This window comes from Pogona vitticeps, chromosome 2, assembly GCF_051106095.1.
Source record: "Pogona vitticeps strain Pit_001003342236 chromosome 2, PviZW2.1, whole genome shotgun sequence".
Taxonomy (NCBI): domain Eukaryota; kingdom Metazoa; phylum Chordata; class Lepidosauria; order Squamata; family Agamidae; genus Pogona; species Pogona vitticeps.
In genome coordinates, this window is record NC_135784.1 from 227,881,661 (window position 1) to 227,901,026 (window position 19,366).

The following is a 19,366-nucleotide window of genomic DNA, read 5'->3' on the forward strand; positions in this document are numbered from 1 at the left end:
AAATTTGGGAAAGAAGGGGAGGAGTTGAGAACCAGTTGCAAAAACAGTGATACATGTTTAACTGCACATACTTTTGGTCACATCACCTGTTGTTCCCAGCCATTGTTAATTTCAAGAACAAAGATAGAGGAATAGGCTAGGGGTCAGTGACATTGAAACCAGCATGACTTCTAAATTGTATGTGTTTGAGACAGAGAGATGGAGGAAACATAAAAAATGATAATGTTAACTAAATTTCAGTGAAGGTTACTAGTGGAGTATTCAGTAAGATACCACTTCAATTTAACAGCAATCAAAAGGAGATTTAAACATATTTATTCAAACACCAGTAGATACATGTTTTGGTTCAAATGTTTAACAGCTGACATAAAAGATTATTTAAGCCACAGATATCTTAGTGCCTAGTTAGAAATCTGTACTTTTTTTGCTAGATAACGTTTTGTTTGAATAGTTGTTTGTACATTGTGGGTGGGTGTGTAAAAATTTGTATGTATGTATTATAAAATCGCTGGTAGACTTTAATTCTTTGCTAGCCAAGGTTTCTCCAAGAGGAGCTTAAATATAAAACAGAGACCTGAACCAGGGTAAGTACAAGTTACAGTCAGAATCATCTGCCCTGTCACTTTTCCATGGTAGGTAAATCTTTCACTAAGACAAACTTAATATTCTCATGGATTCTGCATGTTTTACTTTATGTTGGGTACAACCAATATCGCAATAAATACTTTTGATTTAAATTTTAACTGTAGTTGGCTTGCTCCCAGCAGACTGATTTGTGGGGCGGGGAGAGGAAGTTAGTGTGCTTTGATGGTTTGTTTCAGTTTTTTGTTTTTTGTTTTAAATTGAATGTGCTGGAAAAATATACAAATGTATTTTGTTCCAGCACTTACCATAAAGGAATATTTTATGCAATGTGAAGTAATATTTTGTAAAATAATACAAGACTGACCAAAGTGTCAGATATGCAAAATATTGGTATGTTTTAAAGCAGAAACAACAAGGAGTGCAGGTGAATAGATACATAGAAGTATCATGTTTGATGTTTTTATTTCAAGAAGAATTTTTAATCACAGGTAGGTAATAATATATTGAGGCTCATTTTCATGTATTTTCCCCCACATCCCTTTTCACCTTTTAGTTAATTCATTTTCAGTTGGTTCACTTTAATAAGCCAAGGCTCATACAGTTGTCTAAAGTTTCTGGTTTTAAGTTGTGATTTTTATTTTCCCTTGGTTTGCCTTTTGTTATTTATTTTTTTTCTTTCCTTTTGTTCATTTTTTTCTTCAACCACTTCTGTCCTTTCACTCAAATCCTCCTTTAACTCACTACTGAAATTAGAGCCATCAGCTCCTCCTCAAGACATTAGTTGCAACAGCCCCAGCTCCACTAGTATTTTGGTAAGTTGGCAGCCTCCTCCAGTGGAAAAACAGAATGGAATTATCAGTGCCTACTCCATCAAATACACTGGAATTGATGGAGAAGATGACAAGCCCCATGAAATTTTGGGAATTCCTCCGGACACTACACAGTACCTTTTGGAACAGTTGGAAAAATGGACTGAATATCGGATTTCTGTAACAGCTCACACAGATGTCGGACCTGGCCCAGAGAGTGAATCTATATTGATTCGGACAGATGAAGATGGTATGTTTCCTCCAACACATCAGTTTGACTCTCTGTCTCAGTCTGCTGTCTTTCTATGGCCCAAGAGTTTTCCTTTTTTCCCCACCCATCTTTTTTCTCCCAGATCAGTTTCACAAAGTATTTTGAACACAAAATGCCTTTCTGCATTTCTGTGCATGTAGGGTGGGTCTTTTTTCTCTTTTTATTTAATTTGTTTTGCTTTGAATCTAGTATATATTAATGAGCCCCCCTTACAATTTAAATTGCTGTTCTTTATAAGCATATGCATTTTTCTCTTTACCAAAACATGGAATTATTTTGAGTTTTTTCTTACTTTTTGGCTCTTCTAATTTTAACTATATGTTTCTTGGAAAACTGATGCTCCTCACTTTTTAAAATATTTTAGACACTAAATATCTTTCATATTCAAAACACTGAAGAGGACATCCCAGTTGCCATTATCTTTTTTCCCCCACTTTAAAAAACAATCAGAAAACAAACAACATTTTACAAGTCTTTTTTGGTTTTTTTATTATTTTGATTACTAAAATACTTCTTTGTACTTCAATGCTTTGAGACCCAAAGCATCTTCCTTGGCTTTTGTACATTTTTACATGTTTTTTCTATTCTCTAATACTCTTTTTTCTTCCATTTTTGCATCAGTCATGGTTTTTGATCTTTTCACTAAAATGTAGAGCAGATTTGTTGGGTGTTTTCATTTGCATTCTTCAAGGAAGGCTTAGTGGGTTTGCCCTTTAAAAGAAAGAAAGAAAGAAAAGAAAAGAAAAGAAAAGAACGAAAAAGACACTGATTGCTTGGAACAAGTGCCTGTAATTCTTCTTTTATCCACTGATATATTCCAGTTCCTAGTGGTCCGCCTCGCAAAGTCGAGGTAGAGGCGGTCAACTCTACAGCTGTTAAAGTGTCATGGCGTTCACCAGTGCCCAATAAGCAGCATGGCCAAATCCGAGGATACCAGGTGCATTATGTGAAGATGGAAAATGGAGAGCCTAGAGGGCAACCCATGCTGAAGGATATCATGTTGGCTGATGCACAGGTAATCAACTGTGGTCTATATATTTAGATATCAATGGAAGGGAGGGTATTTGTAGCCTCACAATGCCTTTTATTTTGGAATGCCACCTACCTTTCAGAACAGTTTATAGAAAGTCATCCCCAAGCTAATTATTTTTTAAAATCAAATTGTCAGAGCTCTGTACCACTGGAACTTGTTTCTGAATATAAATCTTTTTTTTTTTTTTTTTTTTTGATGAGGAACAACTGTTCCTGAACAATGTTGTTTTGGAAAGAAAACCTCACTTCTAAGTACCTGTGCCGTTCTAAGTACCTGCAGTATGTGTGTCCTGCTGAACAGAAATATATTTAGTACTGCTATTGTTCATCATCTACTGTTGGTTATCTTCTTGGGTGGGAGGTCAGCAAGTAAAAGATTTCTGGATCAGAATGTATATCTGTTATACTACTGATCAGTTGCTTCTTTTATATTTTATAAAGCTGAAATCAAGCATAGGTAAATACTATAATACCATTATCTAAAATTTCCTTTATTATTTTTATGCCTAACACGAACAGTCTATCCTGTTTCTAGGAATATATGAATTGGAATTTGGTACTAAACCAAATGTTAGTCCAAACCAGAGTATACTCACTAAAATGAGTGGGAATTGTTAGTCACAAGTAACATAGATTCCATATATTTCTGTGAATATGGTCTAGACATTTTATTTAGTCGTTTGATTTGGGAACTGTTGAAGTGATCTCACTGGGCATTATCCCATTAATGTTAAAGATTGAAAGTCTTATTAATTATAAAGGAAAGGTTTAAGAATAATTTTTTAGACCGCTAATTAAATGACTTTTGGTGGACAATACATATGTGCAATATATATTGCTGGACTAAACCTTACAGTTGTCTTTAGAACTCATTGTTATATTTTAGGTATATAGGAGTGTGTATTAAATCAGAAACTGGACTGATATAATATGGTGTCTCATTTAAATATGCAGCTACAGTGCAATAAAATGACAGTATAAAACCAGTCTGTTCTTTCTCAGATATTATTAATTTATGCATTTTTGTTTCATTTGTCCTCCTGTCTCATGATGAGGGGACCCAAGATGGCTCACAGTATTAAAAGAAGTAAAATTAAAAAGACACAAAAATTGCACATTAAAATAATTAAACAACATCACCATCAACAACAATAATATACATTAAAGCATGGTTAAAACTGGGGATCATTAAGAAAGAAACTTTATTTGCTTGGTTTAGCTGCAAAAGAACAAGCACTCCAGACTTATGAAAGCTAAGAACCAAGGAATTTAGTGCTAACAGCAAATGTTAACTTTGCCCCCAAAAAAGATGAATCTATGCCACACCTCATTTGTGAATGTCCAAGGATTGCATAAGCAAATTACAAAATTAGACATGATAGAGTGGCAAAGTTAGTGCACTGGTCATTATGCAATAATAATAATAATAATAATAATAATAATAATAATAATAATAATAATAATAATAATAATAATAATAATAATAATAATAATAATAATAATAATAATAAAAAATTATTATTATTATTATTATTATTATTATTATTATTATTATTATTATTATTACTACTACTACTACTACTACTACTACTACTACAACTTGCCATCTCCACAAACCCATGGGAACATCAGGTAGAGAAGGTGTCAGAAAATGAGGAAGCCAAGATCTTGTGGGATTTCTGGATCCAAATTGATTCATTGGACATAATGTCTGGATAATTGACATTGCATTTCCAGGAGATGTCAGAATTGAAAATAAAGAATTGGAGAAACTATCAAAATATCAAGACCTGGCAATTGAAACATCTCACTTGTGGATGAAACATATCTCCATGGTCCCCCATGGTCATTGGGGATTTAGGAACAATATCAAGAAATTTTGCACAATATTATAAACAGTTGTAGATTTCAGAAAGAACTTCATCAGAATTACAAAAAAAGGGCCATATTAGAAACAGTATATATACTACAGTGGTGCCTCGCTTAGCGTCGTTAATCCATGCAGGAAAAAACATTGCTAAGTGATTTCATCACTAAACGGAATTAAAAAGCCCATGGAAATGCATTAAAATGTGTTTGATGCGTTCCTATGGGCTTAAAAACTGACCTTATGCGAAGATCCTCCATAGGGGCGGCCATTTTCGGTGCCTCTAAAACGAGGCAAAACAGCAGGTGGCCATTTTGTTTTTCCGGCAGCCATTTTGGAACCGCCCATCAGCTGTGCAAAAAGGGTCGCTTTGCCATGATTGCTTCCCCGTGATCATTGCAAAGCGATTTTCCCCATAGGGTCCATTGCTAAGCGATCGCTCTGGTGATGGCCAAAACCCCATCGCTCAACGGAGCAATCGCTAAGCGAGGCACCACTGTACGTTGATATTTAACAGATACTTAGGTTTTTGGTTAAAACTTACCGTATTTTTCACGCCATAGGATGCATTTCCCCCAAAAAAGTGGGGGGAAAGTGTGTGCATCTTATGGAGCGAATACTGTAAAAAATGGTGCAGCTTTCTTCTTGCCCTCACCTTGCTTTTCGCTCTGCCAGCCCTTCCTTCGCTCACACAGCGGCAGCTCCTCCTCTTCACACTTCCCCCTTCCTTTCTCTCCCCTTCCCGCCTCCCTCCCCGCTCTTTCTCTCTTCTGTTTCTCAGGATGCCCGTCAGGGAATGGCTGAGGTGTCTGCACTCCCCTGAAAATAAGGGTGTGTGTGGGGGAACCAGGTAATGATAAACGAGAGCAGGGAGCCCAAGATTACTACTTGGGCTATGGTTCCCGCTGCCACCCAGGCCACGGAGGAGAGGCTGCAGCACCGGCCAGACAGCCAGGCATGACAAGTTTTTTCCTGTTTTCCTCCCTCTAAAATTATGTGCGTCTTATGGCCAGGTGCGCCTTATGAAGCGAAAAATACGGTATATCTGTTATATAATACCAGTCAATGTTTTTATAATTTTAATTGTGTGTATATTTAATAATAATAATAATAATAATAATAATAATAATAATAATAATAATAATAATAATAATAATAATAATAATAATAATAATAATAATAAACATTAAGTGATTTAAAAGATGTAAAAGTTTAAAAGCAAACTTACTTAGATAAAAACCAACATACAGTCATGTGGTCGTAATGACCAGATAAGCGGGGTATTAATAAATAAATAAATAAATAAATAAATAAATAAATAAATAAATAAATAAATAAATAAATAAATAAATAAATAAATAAATAAAAAGCCTCCCTGAAGAGCATTTTCAACTGTTGGCAGAAGGATAAAAGGGAGGAGGCTAACCCAAGCTCCAGAGGAAGAGCATTTCATAACCTGGGAGTAACCACAGAGAAGACCCTCTCTCATGTCCACATCAAATCTGCCTATGATGGCAATGGGTCAGAGAAGAGGGCCTCTTCTGAAAGCATTAAGGGCCAGGAAGGCTCATACGGAGAGGTACTATTTTTTCACACAGAGAAGCTGAGTTCTGATAGAACAGATTCTGTTCATGTGAAGGAAGTCTGAAAGTACAGAAATAATTGAACAATTGGCCCTTCCTTGCTCATCACTTTGTTATGAGACTTCTCTTGTCTTTTCCATTAGGAAGACATACATAGACCCATGCTCAAGGAACTTGAGAATGTGATTCCATTGTGGTGAAATCATAAATCATTAAGCCTCCCCACCACCACCCATACTGTAGATAACTGTCAGATATTACAGTTGAAACACAGCTGAGTCCTGTACACTATGAATAGGGAACATGTGCTTTTCGGAGCCTATGTCTGTTCCTGGAGGACTGAAAAACTGCTGAATAGCTCAGTAGTTTAAGTAAATGGCTGCAGAGCCAGAGACTAAGAGTTTGATTCCTCCTGTGCCTCCTTAGCAGGGGCTGGACTCGAAGATCCATAAGGTCCCTTGCAGCTCTGCAGTTCTAAGATTATTATTGTTGTTATCAGAGTGACAGGTTTTAGTTTGGGAGCATTCAGGGAGCCCCCTTTGGTCCCCTCCTTTTCAAAAAATAAACAGAAAGCAAAATCTGAGCCCTTTCAGTACGTATTTCTTCAAAACCTTGGGCCAGGTACAGCCCATGGTGATGCTGAAGACAAAAACATTGACCCCTAAATCCACGGAGATTCCACACCACCTTTAGATGTGAAAAGATGTGTGGCAGGAAGAGTACATTTTTTAAAAAGTGAGAAAAGCTGTTATCTGTAAAGATTTAAATCTGTCTCATTTTGCTGATGTATATATTAAAAAGCTGTTTCATATCCCTGTAATTTCCTTTTTTACCTCTGTGCTTCTAGCATGACTAGAGCAAATATATAGTAGCCATTGGTCCACTGTGAAGCTGCAGTTGTAAGAAAGAGAATAGGGCTGTGTTGCACCTCTTATTTTTTAAAAGAATGATGTTCTTCAACAAACTGTGGTATTGTGTGGCTATGGTTTAGATTCCAGTTTACAAATGATTGAAGGAATGGAGAGTCTGTACTTTTGGTCATACAGTTTCATTAGTGATACGAAGTCTCAAGTACATATAAATTGCCTCTATTAATCCAAACAGGTTCACTGAATTAATTTTGACAGGGTAAAATAGAAATGAAAATGAATATGGCTTAGTAGCATGTGATTAAACCAAATGTAGTTTTTCATTACCTCTCTGCAGCTCGAATTAATTCAGTCATAAAACATTGCTGTGAAATAACAACACTCCAGACTAGGGTCTTTGTAATTTCCTTCAAGAAGTGCAGCATACCTTTTATGAACCACTTTGGCAGCAACTAAGGAAGTGACATTTTGAAATGCCTGTTTTAGGACCTGGCTTTCTAAATTCAGGCTGATTTTGCTAGCAGGTTTTTGTGCTTTTTTTCTTCTTCTTTTTTTTTTAAACGTTTCCTCAAGTAGGCTATAAGTATCTCCTCATTTCTTCTGTTTTTCTTCCCAACATTCTTTACTCTGAATCAGTGGGAATATGATGATACTACTGAACATGTGAGTAAAACTGACTGGCCAGGCAAAGAAGTGTGGTGGCTCCTATCCTCCCCTGCTTTAACCTTCCTTTTTGGTTGTTTGCACATGTGCATGGATTAACACCTTATTTCATAAACTGTGTTGTTTGGATTTTTTTAAATTCCTTTTGATTTGGCACAATAACGTTTTCTAAATGTGTTGAATTTGCATATTTGTCTGTTCCACAGCTATCACTAACTTTATCTTCCAATGTATTCAAACTTTTTTTTTAAGGCAAGACACATATTTTTTCCAGTTTCTTAATAACCCAGCATTCTGGGCTCCAACGGGCTCAGGATTTGTTGTAAAACAAATTCTTCTTTTTAGCTTTGACATGATGTCCATTACAATTGATGAGGCACCATTGTAAATGTATATATCTGAAAGTATACATTGCTCCTGGCCAAGTGCCTGTAGGGTTTAAGGATTTGTTGTAGAGGAGATTATCTGTTTTACCATAATCAACAATGCTGTCTCATGTAAAAAGCATTATTTATTCTCCTCTCTGGGCCAGTACTCTTTTCCGTGTGTAACTGAAACTCCAGAAGCAGAGAGAGTGGAACACTTACGTTCCTTTCCCAACCACCGCTCAACAAAATGTCAGTCAGTCAGCTCATAGTGTAGAACCAAATTCTTATGGATGATTCTGTATGTGTGTGCTCAGATCTCAGTCTACCATGTGTAGTATTTGAAATATGAAGACACACTTTTAAAAGAATCATTTGAAAAGGAAATTGTATTAGTATGTCCATAGGATTAAATCCAAGGGATTAACAAAGTTGTTTATACGATGGCCAGAGTCTAAGGTTCTTCGATTGGATTTTTCAGATGTATTTTTGAAGGCAGTTTCTGTTCCCTTATCATTACTTAGGTTCTGTTACCTTACTTGATACCTGTACACATAATTGAGATTCTGTTCACATCATATTCTTACATTATGAACAACCTATTTCCCAAATTGACCATATGTTTTATGTTGCATCCACACTTTAATTAGACACAATGATCTCATATGAATGACTCCCTTACAGTTCAGTGAAACCTTATCTCCATCCTTTAGTCTCTATGACTGACACAGCTGGATGTTATAAAGAAGTAGATACCGCTACCTACTTCCAGTTTCTGCCATCCACCCACCCTGTCCTGTTATGCATGTTTTGTATACTTCTGAGCATGAGTAGTGTTGTTGTTCTTTAATGGATGGAAGATATGCATGCACTGACAACCTGTAGTTCAAAGAGTGAGGTCTCATACTCCTATTTCAGGATGAGCAACCCTCTCAGAGCAAGCTGTCTTTGGAGATATGCCCTACCATTCCCTTCACAACTACTTGTGTTGTCTGTGCCTGTGTATATGGGAAACAACTGAAAACAAAGCTCAGTTGAGCTGTATGAAACTTTTCCACACATTGCTGTTCTGGGTAGATCAAGGTGACCATTTGATAGCTCATGTGTTTGAAAACAAAGAGAATGCAAATGGTGCCCTTTCCCCAGCTCCACTTACCATCTAAATTTCTTATTCTCACTTGTAATATAGATTTTTGTTTTACTATCTGGAACTGAGCGAGATTTCTTTCTTTAGTTGCACATTCAGATACACGCATACAGATATACTATACAGTAGATAGACAGATAGATGTAATCAATCCAAAATCAAGATTTTTTTTAAAAAAAGGTCAATAGGAGTCTGCTTCTATTAAGGACATAACTTTCTATTGAAATCAGTAGAACCTACAGATCTTAGAGTAGATCAAACTCTGGATGTTCATTCTCTACAATAAACATTGCATGTCCGTCCCCTTCCTTTCCTCTTTTTTTTTCCATCAATAATAATCAGCTTGACTGTGTCTGATATAAAACCCATTTCAAATGTACTTTACTTTCTCTGCTCCTTTTCTGATAATATTTTAGGCTGCAATCTTATCCTTCGGTAAGAGTAAGTTCTGCTGAACTGAAAAGGGCTAATGTCTGAATAGATATGTATTAGACTAAGTGTATTTTGAAGCTTCTCTTGTTTCTTTTAAAACCAAATTTCCAAATTATATTTAATGTTGTTGTTGTTTAGCCGTTTAGTCGTGTCCGACTCTTCGTGACCCCATGGACCAGAGCACGCCAGGCCCTTCTATCTTCCACTGCCTTCTGGAGTTGTGTCAAATTCATGTTGGTTGCTTCGCAGACACCGTCCAGCCATCTCATCCTCGGTCATCCCCTTCTCCTCTTGCTGTCACACTTTCCTAACATCAAGTTTTTTTCCAAGGAGTCTTTTCTTCTCATGAGATGGCCAAAGTACTGGAGCCTCAGCTTCAGGATCTGTCCTTCCAATGAGCACTCAGGGTTGATTTCCTTTAGAACTGATAGGTTTGTTCTCCTTGCAGTCCAGGGGATTCTCAAGAGCCTCCTCCAGCACCACAATTCAAAGGCATCAATACTTCGGTGGTCTGCTTTCTTTATGGTCCAGCTCTCACTTCCATACATCACAACAGGAAAAACCATAGCTCTGACTATTCGGACTTTTGTTGGCAATGTGATGTCTCTGCTTTTTAAGATGCTGTCAAGATTTGTCATCGCTTTCCTCCCAAGAAGCAGGGTTTTTTTAATTTCGTGGTTGCTGTCTCCATCTGCAGTGATCATGGAGCCCAGGAAAATAAAATCTGTCACTGCCTCCATGTCTTCCCCTTCTATTTCCAAGGAGGTGATGGGACCAGTGGCCATGATCTTAGTTTTTTTGATATTGAGTTTCAGACTGTTTTTTGCACTCTCCTCTTTCACTCTCATTACAAGGTTCTTTAATTCCTCCTCACTTTCTGCCATCAGAGTGGTATCATCTGCATATCTGAGGTTGTTGATATTTCTTCTGGCAATCTTAATTCCGGCTTGGGATTCATCCAGTCCAGCCTTCCGCATGATGTATTCTGCATATAAGTTAAATAAGCTGGGGGACAATATACAGCCTTGTCGTACTCCTTTCCCGATTTTGAACCAATCAATTGTTCCATGTCCAGTTCTAACTGTTGCTTCCTGTCCCACATATAGGTTTCTCAGGAGATAGGTAAGGTGGTCAGGCACTCCCATTTCTTTTAGGACTTGCCATAGTTTGCTGTGGTTGACACAGTCAAAGGCTTTTGCATAGTCAATGAAGCAGAAGTAGATATTTTTCTGGAACTCTCTGGCTTTCTCCATAATCCAGTGCAAGTTAGCAATTTGGTCTCTAGTTCCTCTGCCTCTTCGGAATCCAGCTTGTACTTCTGGGAGTTCTCGGTCCACATACTGCTGAAGCCTACCTTGGAGGATTTTGAGCATAACCTTGCTGGCATGTGAAATGAGTGCAATTGTACGGTAGTTGGAGCATTCTTTGGCACTGCCTTTCTTTGGGATTGGGCTGTAGACTGATCTTTTCCAGTCCTCTGGCCACTGTTCGGTTTTCCAAACTTGCTGGCATACTGAATGTAGCACCTTAACAGCATCATCTTTCAAGATTTTAAATAGTTCAACTGGAATGCCATCACCTCCACTGGCCTCGTTGTTAGCCAGGTTTTCTAAGGCCCACTTGACTTCACTCTCCAGGATGTCTGGCTCAAGGTCATCAACTACATTGTCTGGGTTGTACGGGATATCCAAATCTTTCTGATATAATTCCTCTGTGTATTCTTGCCACCTCTTCTTGACGTCTTCTGCTTCTATAAGGTCCCTCCCATTTTTGTCCTTTATCATTTTCATCTTTGCGCAAAATGTTCCTCTAATATCTCCAATTTTCCTGAACAGATCTCTGGTTTTTCCTTTTCTGTTATTTTCCTCTATTTCTTTGCATTGTTCATTTAAGAAGGCTCTCTTGTCTCTCCTTGCTATTCTTTGGAAGTCTGCATTGAATTTTCTGTAACTTTCCCTATCTCCCTTGCATTTTGTTTCCCTTCTCCTCTCTGCTATTTCTAAGGCCTCATTGGACAGCCACTTTGCTTTCTTGCATTTCCTTTTCTTTGGGATGGTTTTTGTTGCTGCCTCCTGGACAATGTTACGAGCCTCTATCCAAAGTTCTTCAGGCACTCTGTCCACCAAATCGAGTTCCTTAAATCTGTTCTTTACTTCCACTGTGTATTCATAAGGGATTTGGTTTAGATTATACCTGAGTGGCCCAGTGGTTTTTCCTACTCTCTTCAGTCTAAGCTTGAATTTTGCTATGAGAAGCTGATGATCAGAGCCACAGTCAGCTCCAGGTCTTGTTTTTGCTGACTGTATAGAGCTTCTCCATCTTTGGCTGCAAAGAATATAATCAATCTGATTTCGATATTGCCCATCTGGTGATTTCCATGTATAGAGTCACCTCTTGTGTTGTTGGAAAAGAGTGTTTGTGATGACCAGCTTATTCTCTTGACAAAACTCTATTAGCCTTTGTCCTGCTTCGTTCTGAACTCCAAGGCCAAACTTCCCTGTTGTTCCTTTTATCTCTTGGCTTCCTACTTTAGCATTATATTTAATGCTTCATTATATTTCAGACAACACACAACACATATACTGAAGATAAATTTGCAAATATTACTTCAATAGTGCACATCTTCTTTATATTTCATCATTAGAACAAGGGGGTTTCCAAGGCACAGCCCTTTAGCTTTTTACCCAAAACTGTAATGTGTATAAGATTGCTGATATTACCGCAAGGGAAGGCAATGTCTCTCAGTTTGAGGACCACATTCTCAATTGTGATCTGACCAGGACCTTGTGCAAGTCGTGGTATAAAGCACAATTGAAATTAGACCTTATTCTCTCTCTTTCCCCCCCCCTCCCATTGTTTCCTACTGAGGAGACTCCTGGGGAAGAGACAGATTGCTCCCAGAGGCAATTGTTAAAATTAAGCCAAGGGACACTTACAATACTACAGATGCAAGTTATTGAATCTTCCTTTGTAGGATGGTTCTAATTTTTTCTCAGAAGGGAGACGCTATAATTTCAGTGAGACATAAACACATATTCATTAAGATTAGAACTTTACAGCTGCATCTTCTGCATCTTTACTCAGAAGCAATGGGGGTTACTCCCAATATATGAACTGTGTACAGAACTGTAGCCTTGTTATTGTGGTGCAGTTAGAGATTTATTTTCTTCCATTAATAATGGCTATTTATTTATTTATTTATTTATTTATTTATTTATTTATTTATTTATTTATTTATTTATTTATTTATTTATTTATTTATTTATTTAATAAATAGTGTGAATACTACACTACCCCATAAACTGTCACTTGTTTTCTAATTGGTTAATACTAAAAGAGTTTTTTATGGTTTTTTTAAAAAAATATTTTGGATTAGTTTTGTTAGTTTCTTTCTTTTTGCTGGTATAATTAACAGCATTCAGCTCTCAGCCTCATGCTTTATAAAACCGTTTGGGGCATGCTGCGCAGAAACATTGTGATGCTTCTTGCTTAAATGCAAAGTCTCATCCATCACCGCAGGTAGCATGAAAGCCATATGCACTGATTTGCACCAACTACCAGATGAAACTTGTGGTTCAGCAATGCATTTAACTTTGACAGTGTCTTTGTTTTCTTTGTTTTTTATTACTTCACCTTAGGAAATGATCATAGCTGGACTACAGCCTGAGACAACATACTCTCTCACTGTGACAGCCTATACAACTAAAGGTGATGGAGCACGGAGCAAACCTAGATTAGTGTCCACTACTGGTGCAGGTAATATATGGATATTCTTTCCTTTATCATAAAGTTTTGAAAGCAACACTGTGTATTGATCTCTCTGAACAGAAGCAGAAAATGCTCGGGCAGATGGTTAAGTAGACCGAAGTGGACTGGTTTTCATTGCCAGCTATCTATGCCTTGTTTTTGCAAGAGTTCATAGTCCAAAAAGCAATCTTAAATTCATCCTAGAGATTGCCCATACCTTGGGGAAATTGTCTTAAGGAAAATGAACAACAGGCCTTCATGCTGTATCATAAATTGCTTTTCAAAGGCCCCTCAGTACTGAAATCATTTTGGCCTGGAGTGAGGTGTTTAAGAAGCATAAACTCAGCCTCATCTTGGGATCATAGAATATGGGTGTATGGTTCTTTGGAACTCAACTTAAATATAAAAAACATTATAAATATATAAATATTAAGAACCCAGAGAACCCAAGTAGATTAAAGTTGCTAACTTCTTCTCAAATCTAAATCCATTTTTTGCATGTTGTTGTTGTTATTGCTAATATTTAAGACCTACCAGACGTAGTTCATCTCATGTGTCTCTTAACTGTGGTGAGATGCCAACTCAGGATAGAATATGTAGCTATTTGGATGAAGGAAACTTCGTGCTCAACTTCTGCTTAAACCTAATGCTGGTGTCTAGTCACAGTAATGTATAGGATAATACACTAAATATTAGTCAATAATTAGGTTATTTTTGTTTGATCAGTGATTTAAACTGCATGCTGCCATCTCCAGTTCATTATTTCTGTCATAAAGAAATATTAAAGCCTATCCTCAGTTTTAATATCCCTTACTTTTTAATAGCCACAACTGATTGAGTTTTTTTTTCCTTTCTTTTTTCTAAAGAAGTCTTAAACCTGAAGGCTGTCACAAGAGAAAAAGCAATTTATGGCATAAATATTTTAGTGACAGCTTCCAGCAGCCTCTCTTCCTACAAATCTGAAGGAGTTATTATTCCATTTCTCTGGACTCTCCTGCTCTTGCTTATGCTCCATTGGTTCAATGATAGTTATAATACAATGAAAAATATGGCCTGAAATACACATCTATAGTCTTTTCTCAGCTGTATAGCAGACTCCTCTTATGCAGCTGTGGAGAAGAGTCAGAATTAATCAGGAAGATATTCTTCATATGCTGCAAAATGAAGAAAAAAGTATAAAATGCCCAGGATTCTATTTGCACAAGAATAAGACATTAGAAATGAGAAATAGGTGGGAAAGAGGTATAAGAAATAGAATTATTTTATTGTTAATAGTAGAAAAACCTGATGGTTCCCAAACTTTTCAAGGCTTCCTGTTGGTGGAATTAAAGCCAAAATAAGTCAGGCCATTTACAATAGCAGAGATATTAGCGGACAGAGGTTTGCAGATACTCAAGAATTCATTCAAGGATAAAACTGAAATGGTGCCTACCACCCCCCGGTACTCTATATTGTCTTGGTGGCTGAGAAGTATGAGGTGTGAGAACGAATGGAATAGTGGTAAAGGGAAGATGGAAGAAGAAACATAGATGTTAAAAATGTGGAGGGAACCATGGATAGCTCACATCACTCATGTCAATGAAAATGCTCAAAGAACCACCACTGCCATCTTGAGATTCTTCTGATGGGCTCATATATACCATACTAAGAGTCTTCCAACGCAAGTTACTGGCCCAACATCTGTATGGTTCAGGCCTATAAATACATAAAGACTTCCGTCCCCTAGACATAGTGCAATCTAAATTCCTGAAAACTCTATTTGGTGTACCTAGTGACTTACTCAGAATAGAAGCTGGAATAGCCCTGCTTGAAACAATTGCATAGTATCAAATAATATTTGGCTGAAGTTAAAATTTAATCCTATTGATTTAGCCTCTGATTTTAATAGATAACCACCACTCAGACTGGGCAAGAGCAGTGGAAGGAAACTGTCATCCTATGGATTATCCCCTCTGGCTTTGTTACGTTAGGGATTTAGGAAAGTCAGTGAGAATATTAGCAAGCTGATCTGGAATGTAGCCATCCAACTCAACAGAATACATGTCCCATATCACTCAGTAAGATCTTCATCCCAGCAGACTACCTTTACAATTTAGAACTTGCAAGACATCACTGTGGCCCATGTCAGTGTTCTGCTTTCAGCCATTCTAGAGAAAACATATTCATGCCTTACGATCAACTTTTTTGTCCTTGCCAATCCAGTATGGTAGAATCCATGGAACACATCCTGCTGTATTGCACATTTTATAAAGGTTCATACAATCTACTTACTTCCCTAATTTTAAAACATTATCCAGGTAGACCTGACAAATTTTACATCTTTTTTCTCCTCTCTAATTCCTCAAGTCAAATTACAGCTAAGGTTGCAAAATGGTATGCAGCAGCTTGTATAATAAGAAAACAGGTGATTAAATCACTGCAGGAATCAGATCAGAAACCTACACTTAACTGCAATTTGAATTTCAGTCTGCTATGTATCTGTTGTAAATACTATATGATGTATTATTGTATTTTAGTTTGTTATATTTAAATGGCTGACCTAGGGTCATAATAGCAATAAAGAAAAAAAATCTTGACTATTCGGGTACATCACTTGCTGGTTTGTGCAGTCTTAAAATGTCCCTAGAGATACATGTGTGAGCAAACCCTAAATAGAAGTACTATATACTGCAACATTTTATTGTGGGTCCCCAGTTGTATTTCATTGCAGACCACTTGTATACACACATGCACCCATTTTTATTTTTTTTTTCTCACCTCCCTCTCTTTTTTCTCACTCTTCCTCCCTCCCTCATATGCCAATAATAAACTTTTGCATATGAGAAGTGAGTCTTGCAACAAGAACCTTTTTCTAAATTTAAGCAGCTTCTCTTTCTGTATAGGAAAAGGGCTTGGATATAGTTGGGAGGAGAAAGGATGAGATCATTCTCACTATTTCATGCTTTTTAAGTGAGAGATCTATGCTATTTTCAGAAGATTTGGTCAGGATGGATTCACAGCAGTATTTTCTGTCAGCTGATAACCATAGTTTGAAACTTCCATTATATTACTTATCTCCAATAGAAGTTTTTATGTTAAATGAAATCAGGGCCAGTTTTATACATTCAATCAAACAGAGTTGTGGATCTCTCTTTAAACTGCTGTGCTATGCAATTTAGATGGGAAGTTGCAGCTCTAAGTATCTCTCCCATGCAGTACAAAACCAAAGTTAAAATTTGTATATACTTGTATTGTGTGTGGAAATGGCAATATGGAGATATTTCCCTGTCCTACTTGGAGGTTCCAGGAATTGAATCTGGCAAACATGTTTTCTGTTTAAACTCTTTCTCTCTTTTCTGACCCAGTTTTTAGAAGCTCCCATTTTTATTTAATTGGGGGTGTGTTTCTGTATTTGAATTAACCATTTAAAAGAGATACACATATGTACATAATATAGCTTCACATGTACATTCTGTACTTTTTGTATTCATGCCATTAGGACAATTGCTTACCTTTTTTCCTCTGTGGTAGAACACTGGGGAAATGGGACAGGGAATTGAAAAAGATAACCCACTGAAGCCTATTATACCGTGGTGAATACTTGATTAATGAGTTTTGTGAGGGAGTCTATAACATAAATAATATAAGAAGTGTGAAGTGCAATATTGCAAAAGATTAATGAGGCTACTTTCCATGTTAAAATATTTTTGTGTTTCAGTTCCAGGAAAACCTCGGCTTGTAATTAGCCACACACAAATGGGTACGGCTTTAATTCAGTGGCACCCACCTATTGACACCTATGGCCCCCTGCAGGGGTACCGACTGAGATTTGGCCGCAAAGACATGGATGCATTTACAACACGGGATTTTACCGATAAAGATGACCACTACACAGCTACAGATATTCACAAAGGGGCTTCTTACATCTTTGGCCTTTCAGCTAAAAATAAAGTGGGATTTGGAGAGGAAATGGTGAAAGAAATCTCAATTCCAGAAGATCTGCCAAGTGGATTCCCTCAAAACCTTCAGTCAGAAAGTGCCACCTCAACTTCAGTCCAGCTTACTTGGCAACCACCCATCTTGTCAGAGAGAAATGGTATCATCACCAAATATACTCTGCAGTACAGAGATATCAATCTGGCACTTCAACAAACAGAGGTCCCCGTGGTTCCTCCTGATACTGCAATGACACTCTCAGGCTTAAAACCAGATACCACATACGATGTAAAAATACGTGCACACACAAGCAAAGGGCCTGGTCCATATAGTCCCAGTGTCCAGTTCAGGACACTACCTGTGGATCAAGGTAGGATTTGTCTGCTTATGGCTTGTCTTTTAAAGGAATCTCACGTCTTTGGATATCGATATTTGTGAAGCTCTATTTTAACTTGACCAAACCATCATATAAATAGTCTCAACGAACACCAGAGGTAAAGTATGTAAATCTCCATGTGTTTTGGATTCATTAGAATTCAGTTATCCCATATCAGGCAAGTCTGGCTCACTTCTACGTAATAATTGCAGGTAAGGAAAAATATAACATTCTGATTTGTAATTTGATGTGGTTTTAAAAGCAGGTAGGAGTATTAATGGCTGTGTTCACTGGTGGAAGTGGGATGGGATCAAAGGGTCAAGATGTACTTTAAATACATTGCTTTTCCTTTTCCAGCAGTGTTTGCAAAAAATTTTCATGTCAAAGCAGTGATGAAGACATCGGTATTGCTCTCATGGGAGATACCAGAAAATTACAACTCTGCCCTGCCTTTCAAAGTAAGTCGTTTCCTGATTGAAAAGACTTGAGGGGTAAAACTGGTTCTGGTTAAGTAATTTATTGAACAGAGGATTTTTTTAAAGATGTTGTACTTTGAAAGCTTTCTTAGAAATGCTAAATCTTGCTGTTAAGTTAGGTCTTCTGACAATGTGAACTTTCTACCTTAACATTAGCAAGGGGGCAACCTTCCAGAATTTTAGCTGATATTAAATATTACAAATAACGCCAAGGTTTTCTTCCTTTATAGTTCAGTGCTATTTGTATTAGACTAAATCAGGAAAAATATCATTTTCTTCTTTGTTTTTGCTCTTTAGCTTGTTATAAAGGAGGGTACTCTATTCACTTTCGTGCCATCCCAAAATAAAAACATAGTTTGAAACTTGTTTGTGGAGAAGTTAAATGTTAATTTTCATCACCCTTCAATTATTTCCTTTGTTTTGTCTTTTCTATCCATGTTAAAGAAGAAAGAGGAGGAGAAACGCTTCACCAAAAAATTTATTTCTGCTCTGTAGATGGCGATCAAACCTGAATTCCAGGGAGACAAAAGTAGTCTTTTTTGAGTGGAGAGAGGTTCCTCAAGAGGGACATGCGCACCATAGATTCCCTTCTTGAGTAAACCCAGAGAAAGCTCTGTTGTCCAGCATTATGATATCCAACAGTATTGCCATCAGTAAGGGTCAAATTGGGGTTCTACAGAATTTATTTTATTTATTTATTTATTTTATTTCTATCCCGCCTATCTGATCATATTAGACCACTCTAGGCGGCTTACAGTAAAAACAACAATGTAATTTTAAAACTTTACAGCAGAAACGTAAATAAAAAATAAAAATAAAGAACAGAATAAGAAAAAAGATCGTCAAGGGTTTTCTGTTGGGAAGGCCCGCCTATACATCAATGTTTTTAGTTGTTTCTTAAAAATGCCCAGGGAGGGAGCCGCGTGAATCTCAGGGGGCAAGTTGTTCCAAAGGCGAGGAGCCACCGCCGAGAAGGCCCGGTTTCTGGTCTTTTCCTTTCGGGTTTCTCTCGGCGTTAGGCTCCTCAGCCTTATCTCCTGGCTCTCGCGAGTGACACGGGTAGATCTAGGTGGGAGAAGGCGTTCCGCCAAGTATCGAGGTCCTAAACCGTTTAGGGCTTTGTAAGTAAGCGTTAACACTTTGAAATCAATGCGGAATCGGATGGGCAGCCAATGCAATGCGGCCAGAGTGGGGGAGATATGTTGGTATCTTCTCAGCCCACTGAGTAG

General features: G+C 37.4%; 1 protein-coding gene across 49 annotated transcripts in view; it reads left to right on the forward strand.

Moving 5' to 3' along the window:
- PTPRD (protein tyrosine phosphatase receptor type D) overlaps positions 1-19,366 on the forward strand; it is a 1,767,834-nt gene that overhangs the window by 1,582,033 nt on the left and 166,435 nt on the right. For 13 of the 49 annotated variants that reach the window (XM_078384988.1, XM_078384990.1, XM_078384987.1 and 10 more), the window contains 6 exons: positions 1,339-1,644; positions 2,487-2,680; positions 7,653-7,679; positions 13,262-13,379; positions 17,068-17,655; positions 18,019-18,119. In XM_078384988.1, the coding sequence (XP_078241114.1) occupies positions 1,339-1,644; positions 2,487-2,680; positions 7,653-7,679; positions 13,262-13,379; positions 17,068-17,655; positions 18,019-18,119 (1,334 nt within the window). The remainder of the gene's footprint in view (positions 1-1,338; positions 1,645-2,486; positions 2,681-7,652; positions 7,680-13,261; positions 13,380-17,067; positions 17,656-18,018; positions 18,120-19,366) is intronic. The other 36 variants (XM_078385023.1, XM_078385029.1, XM_078385030.1 and 33 more) reach the window with 8 other exon arrangements.